General features: G+C 47.6%; 1 protein-coding gene across 1 annotated transcript in view; it reads right to left on the bottom strand.

Moving 5' to 3' along the window:
- Positions 1-6176, bottom strand: part of LHX4 (LIM homeobox 4) — a 30789-nt gene extending 24613 nt beyond the window's left edge. Inside the window, exons 1-2 of the mRNA XM_010850255.1 lie at positions 6122-6176; positions 3063-3234 (exon numbers count right to left, since the gene is read on the bottom strand). Coding sequence (XP_010848557.1) covers positions 3063-3234; positions 6122-6176 — 227 coding nt within the window. The remainder of the gene's footprint in view (positions 1-3062; positions 3235-6121) is intronic.
- Between the last annotated feature and the right edge of the window lie 226 nt (positions 6177-6402).

Here is a 6402-nt window from a genome sequence, read left to right as displayed (position 1 = left end):
CCCCACTCCCTGGCCCCTCCTGGGTCTAAAGTGATCCTCTTTCCTTATCGCTACTTCTCCCAAAGCCAAAGCTACATGCCAGCTGCTGCCATCTCCCTTTCCCAAACCTGGAGCTAGCCAGTCAAGGTCCAAACATCAGATTGGGCCCCAGGGCAATGCCAGGGCTCAAAAGGGCTTCTCTGATTATGGAGCTCTACGTCTTTGATCCTGACAGGCCTGCACCCAGCCAGAGTTCTGACCAAGGGATCCCTCAGCACCTCCCCTGTCCCCAGATGGGCAAGAAGGCAATGTGGCCTCTTGCTCACCCTGGAGTTCACTGAGGATTTCTGAAGGTCCAGGGACAAACGGTAGGATGAGGTGCTGGCCCTGGAAGCATGGACCGCTCAGCAAAGCCCCAAGGCCAGGCCCGCCCACCTGCTTCCTCCTGCCCTCTTCCCCACCCCCAACACAGAGGATGACAACTGCCCTATCTGGGGCCCAAAGAGCTGCCATGGTACCTGACCAGGGCATCTGTGAGCAAAGAGGGTTGAGGCAAATTCTTGTTGTGGAGAAAGGATGTGAGTGGAGGGGATGAAACTGCTTACATGGCAGAATACAGGCAACAAGGTGAGCATCAGGGGTGGGCAAAGTAAGAGGAAGATGGGGAGAAAGGGGGGTGCAGTCCACAGAAAAGAACCAGAGGCCCACCTCTCAACTGGGAGCCATAAGGACTTGCTGGGCGTGCCTGTGCTAGCCACTGCCCCACCCTCAGGGAGCGTGAGCATAGATGTGCGCACATCTATGGGTGTGCACACACACACACTTTCAAGGAGAGAGCAGAGCTTATTTGACCGAAGTGTGATAGTGACGAGTCCTGCCTTCTGAGCACAAGCCGTGGAGGCAGCCCCTGTGGTTATCAACATCATCTTTAAAGTGCTTTCCAACTTCTACTGGACTGACAAAATTGGAGAATCCTCAGAAATTCAAATCACTTATTCCCTGCGGTTAAACCTTGGGAAGGATTTGGGAGAAATCAAGTTCCATATCCTGGAACGGTGCTTCTCCCCATTTCTTCTCCCTGTCTCCAGAATACACATCCCCTGAAGGAGGCGCACCATCTCTCCGGGGCTTGCTCATTTTTGCCCGGTGTTTCCCGGTGTTGCTGAGCCACCCTGCAGCCCCACCACACTCCACACACCCCAAGGGCCACCGCAATGGGCTCTGTGTCACTGACAGACACTCCTCGCCTCCTGTCCTACCAGCCTGTCCACTTCATTTGAGGCCTAGGTAATACATTCTGGAAGAGAAGTGCCAGACCAAATGCCATGGAAAATAAATTTTAGGAGATCCCCTCACTCTGAAGTTCCAACAGGATTTTTCTTTCTGATGAACCCAATCCCAGAATGAAAAACCAAGGACAGTCTTAAGAGCTAGTTCTCATGTATCAGGCACTGTCCTAAGGAACTTACACATGTTGACTCATTCAAAACTAACAACAACCCTATTATCATCAGCCCCATTTTACAGATGAGCAAACTGAGCATGGAGAAGTTACATAACTTGCTCAAGAGCACACAGCTAATAAGGAAGTTCAAACCCAGGCAGGGTCTGAGCTCTAAACCATCACACAAAACTGTCTCTTCATCATATTTCCACTGAAACCGATGACACGGTGTGAGCCTGGCTCAACCCCTACCAGGAGCAACTCTTCTCTGAGACCCTTGAAGCAGCCATGGAGATGCCTCTAGAGCTAAATTTCAAAGGACCACTCTGAAAGTCACAGGAATGATACAACCAAGTGCCCTGAATAGGAAAAGGAGTACGTCAAGGCTGTATATTGTCACCCAGCTTATTTAACTTATATGCAGAGTACATCATGAGAAATGCTGGGCTGGAAGAAGCACAAGCTGCAATCAAGATTACTGGGAGAAATATCAATAACCTCAGATATGCAGATGACACCACCCTTATGGCAGAAAGTGAAGAGGAACTAAAAAGCCTCTTGATGAAAGTGAAAGAAGAGAGTGAAAAAGTTGGCTTAAAGCTCAACATTCAGAAAACGAAGATCATGGCATCCGGTCCCATCGCTTCATGGGAAATAGATGGGGAAACAGTGGAAACAGTGTCAGACTTAATTTTCTAGGGCTCCAAAATCACTGCAGATGGTGATTGCAGCCATGAAATTAAAAGACGCTTACTCCTTGGAAGGAAAGTTATGACCAACCTAGATAGCATATTCAAAAGCAGAGACATTACTTTGCCAACAAAGGTCCGTTTAGTCAAGGCTATGGTTTTTCCAGTGGTCATGTATGGATGTGAGAGTTGGACTGTGAAGAAAGCTGAGTGCCAAAGAATTGATGCTTTTGAACTGTGGTGTTGGAGAAGACTCTTAAAAATCCCTTGGACTGCAAGGAGATCCAACCAGTCCATTCTGAAGGAGATCAGCCCTGGGATTTCTTTGGAGGGAATGATGCTAAAGCTGAAACTCCAGTACTTTGGCCACCTCATGCGAAGAGATGACTCATTGGAAAAGACTCTGATGCTGGGAGGGATTGGGGGCGGGAGGAGAAGGGGACGACAGAGAATGAGATGGCTGGATGGCATCACCGACTCAATGGACATGAGTTTGAGTAAGCTCCGGGAGTTGGTGATGGACAAGAAAGCCTGGCATGCTGCAGTCCATAGGGTTGCAAAAAGTTGGACACGACTAAGCTGAACTGAAGTGCCCTGAGGCACCAACTCACAAAGACAGAAAGAAGAACTCCTTTTAGGATTTGCAAGGATCCTCTGTCAGTCACCCTGGAGAAGTCTGGCTCCTGCCTCCTGCCGGCTCCTCATACCTGCCCCTTGCAGAGCTCACGTGAGGCTGAGACTCTGGGCATCAAGGAATGATGGGGCCAGTGATCAGAAGCCGGACCTCAATGAGGAACAGGCTCTTAGCATCAGGGTTCACCCGTCCCACACAGGATGGACCCCTGCCCTCCCCACCCTGTCTTATGGCAAACTTCCCCCTCACTGCATGGGGGAGGCTTAGATTAGGGCAGGGAGAGCAAGTTGCACCCCACCACCCAGTTCTGACTTACTTGAAGAAGTCTTCCTTGCAGTAGACGCTGCCAGCCCTGGAAAAGCACCGGTCAGCCAGCTGCATCTGGCAGTCCGCACACTTGAGACAGGAGCTGTGCCAGTGTCTGTCTAGGACCTTGAGGATAAACTTGTCCAGGATATGTTGGTTGCAGCCAGCACACTGGGGGATCTCTGTGGAGAGAGGTGAGAGAGCCGTGTGAGCCTTCAGCAGAGCACTGCTAACTGGACCAGGTGCTGTGTGGATGCCTTCTCATTCTGCCTGATCTGGGGAAGAACATAAACCAAACTCCCACAGCTGCCACATACAGTTGTGCAGGTTGTACACTGTGCAAAGACCCCTGGTCAAAGGAGTAGGTTGGGATTGAAATCCAATCCATGTTTTGCTGGCCTGGCTTTGGGTGGCTTTGGCCCAAAGGGCCTGTTTCTGAGAGCACCACAAGGCTAGCAGCATCAGCTAACTCCACTTATGCCAGCTGCAGTTCAGCAGCCAGTGGCCAGGAAGACCCAATTACATTCACTTTTATTTCTATGACATTTTCACTGTGCTGTGCTTAGTCACTCAGTCATGTCTGACTCTTTGAGACCCCATAGACCACAGCCCATCAGGTTCCTCTGTCCATGGAATTCTCCAGGCAAGACTACTGGAGTGAGTTGCATGCCCTCTTCCAGGGGATCTTCCCAACCCAGGAATTGAACCCAGGTCTCCTGCATTGCAGGCAGATCCTCTACCATCTGAGCCACCAGGGAAGCCCATGACACTTTCACTACTGGGTAGAGTCTGTGCTAAAACCTCTAAAGTGAGCCCTGCCTAGGCATGGACTGAGAGGCCATCTGGCCTAAACAGAAAATGATATGTAGGGGAGAGGGGTAGTGACCAAGGTCCATGCCTAAAGGTCCAAGAGGAGAAAGAATCTCAGTATTTTAATGAACTACAAAAGATACCATCAATTAATATCCCCAGTGAGTATGACTTCGTGTAGTACCTCAGACAGGAAAACTAGACTCTGCTTTTCCAGACTCCCTTGAAGCTCAGGTTCCAAATGTGATTTAGAGTCTGCCAATCAGATGCACTAAGGAGAGACCAGAATTCAGAATTGAGTAGAATGGAGGCACAGCCAAGAGGCAGGCCCCCATTATGCTCATGTGGAGCATGGCAGAGGCCACAGGATTCTCTGGTTTTAATGTCCTAATCAATCATGGCAGAAGCAACACCATTCTGGGGACTGGGAGTTATTCCCAGAAGCTTGCTCCAGGGCTGGCTCCACTAACCTGAAAGTCATCTAATACATACCTGGTAACTGACCACTTTCCATTTAAATAGTGAAAATGGACTCTGTTGTCTGCAACTGAATCCTAACCACTGCCCCATCCTGTTCCTGGGTTGGGTGACTTCCTAGCCAAGTCTATTTCTCTGCCATCCCATCTCTACCAAGGGATTGCTCAGGGGATTGATAGTATTTTTGAGTCACTGAATTAGTTTCAAAATGTATAAAATGGTCAGGCTTTCACAGTTGGATGAACAAATAGTGTAAACATCTCTAGCCATTTTCCCTTGTCCTTTTCCTCAAAAAAAGGACTGTAACAAATGTTAAGAACAAAAACATAAATGGGCAAGCATTTGGCCTCCCATGGTAGTCTCATAACACAGCAGGTCACAAGGCTGGCAAACCCTGGGGTTTCTTACCTCTATTATAGCATTTTTTGCTACTTGCCTTTTTACACACTATCTTTCCCATTAAAAGGCGGAATCCTTAAGAGCCGGAGCAGCATTTCTTTCTCAGTTGTGTCTCCTCCATGCCTAGCACAGTGTCAGGCACACAAGAGTACCTCCAAAGATATTTATCACCAAATAAATTACTGATCAAATCCTCTCAAAGTCATCACAGAATGCCAGGCTGGGCTCCTGAGCGATACAGCAACTTCTCACCAATTGCCCATCTTCCACCTGATACAGTATATATGTTGATGTTACTTTCTCCATTCGTCCCACCCTCTCCTTCCCCCAATGTGTCCACAAGTTCTTTCTCTGTATCTGCTTCCTAATAGGCTCATCAAAACCATTTTTCTAGATTCCATATATATGCATTAATACATGATATTTGTTTTTCTCTGACTTACTTCACTCTCTGTAACAGGCTCTAGGTTCATCCACCTCACTAGTCCTCAATGGACTCAAATGCATTCTTTTTTATGGCTGAGTAATATTCCATAGTATATATGTATCACAGGGAGGGAGGTTAAGGAGGGTATGTATGTATATTTATGGCTGGTTTGCATGGTTGTATGGCAGAAACCAACACAACAATGTAAAAATTTTTAATATATAGTTTAAATTTACAAAAAGAAAAAATTCCTAAGAAGCTCACCTGGAGACAGTTCTTCACTAGTTTTTCCTGCACATCCCAAAATGTCAACAAAAGTAGTAAAACTAAATCTCTTGTGATTTTAAAGTGTTCACGTAAGAGTATTAGCCTCAAAGCATTAAGGGGAAAAACTGAACACATCTAACCTACGTGAAGAGAAAGCTTTCGCAAGTATTATGTCATTCATATCTAAAACATAGACAGGCTATCGAGACTTGTGATTTTAAAGTGTTCACATAAGAGCATTAGCCTCAAAGCATTAAGGGGAAAAACTGAACACATTCAAACCTATGTAACGGAGCAGGCAATGGCACCCCACTCCAGTACTCTTGCCTGGAAAATCCCATGGATGGAGGAGCCTGGTAGGCTGCAGTCCATGGGGTCACTAAGAGTCAGACAAGACTGAGGGACTTCACTTTCGCATTTAACTTTCACGCATTGGAGAAGGAAATGGCAACCCACTCCAGTGTTCTTGCCTGGAGAGTCCCAGGGACGGCGGAGCCTGGTGGGCGGCCGACTATGGGGTTGCACAGAGTCGGACACAACTGAAGCGACTTAGCAGCAGCAGCAGCAAACCTATGTAAAGAGAAAGCTTTCTCAAGTATTAAGTCATTTATATCTAAAACACAGACAGGCTATGGAGACATTCACTAACCATCATTGTTAGCCCTGTACACACAGTGTTGATCTTAAACCCAACCGAACCCCAACACAGTCTGTTCCCTTCACGGCCTCAGCAGGCACCACCATTGCCTGAAGGTCAGACTCACTAGATGCCTTGCCCTTTGACCGGATTCTCAGACCAAAATGAAAACTCCCTGGTACATGTAGGCTTGGACACTCACTACCGGTCCCAGTTCAGATGGGATTTTCTTTTTATCTCAAAAGCTCTCCTCCTTGACAAAGAAACTGTTCGACCAGTAAGTATTTACCAAGGAGTCCCAGCAAAGGGCTAAGCACAGGACAGCTACAGGAA

Source organism: Bison bison, unplaced genomic scaffold (genome assembly GCF_000754665.1).
Source record: "Bison bison bison isolate TAMUID 2011002044 unplaced genomic scaffold, Bison_UMD1.0 scf7180017864289, whole genome shotgun sequence".
Lineage (NCBI taxonomy): Eukaryota > Metazoa > Chordata > Mammalia > Artiodactyla > Bovidae > Bison > Bison bison.
Note: the sequence above shows the minus strand (reverse complement) of the source record. Positions and strands in the feature narration are given on the sequence as shown.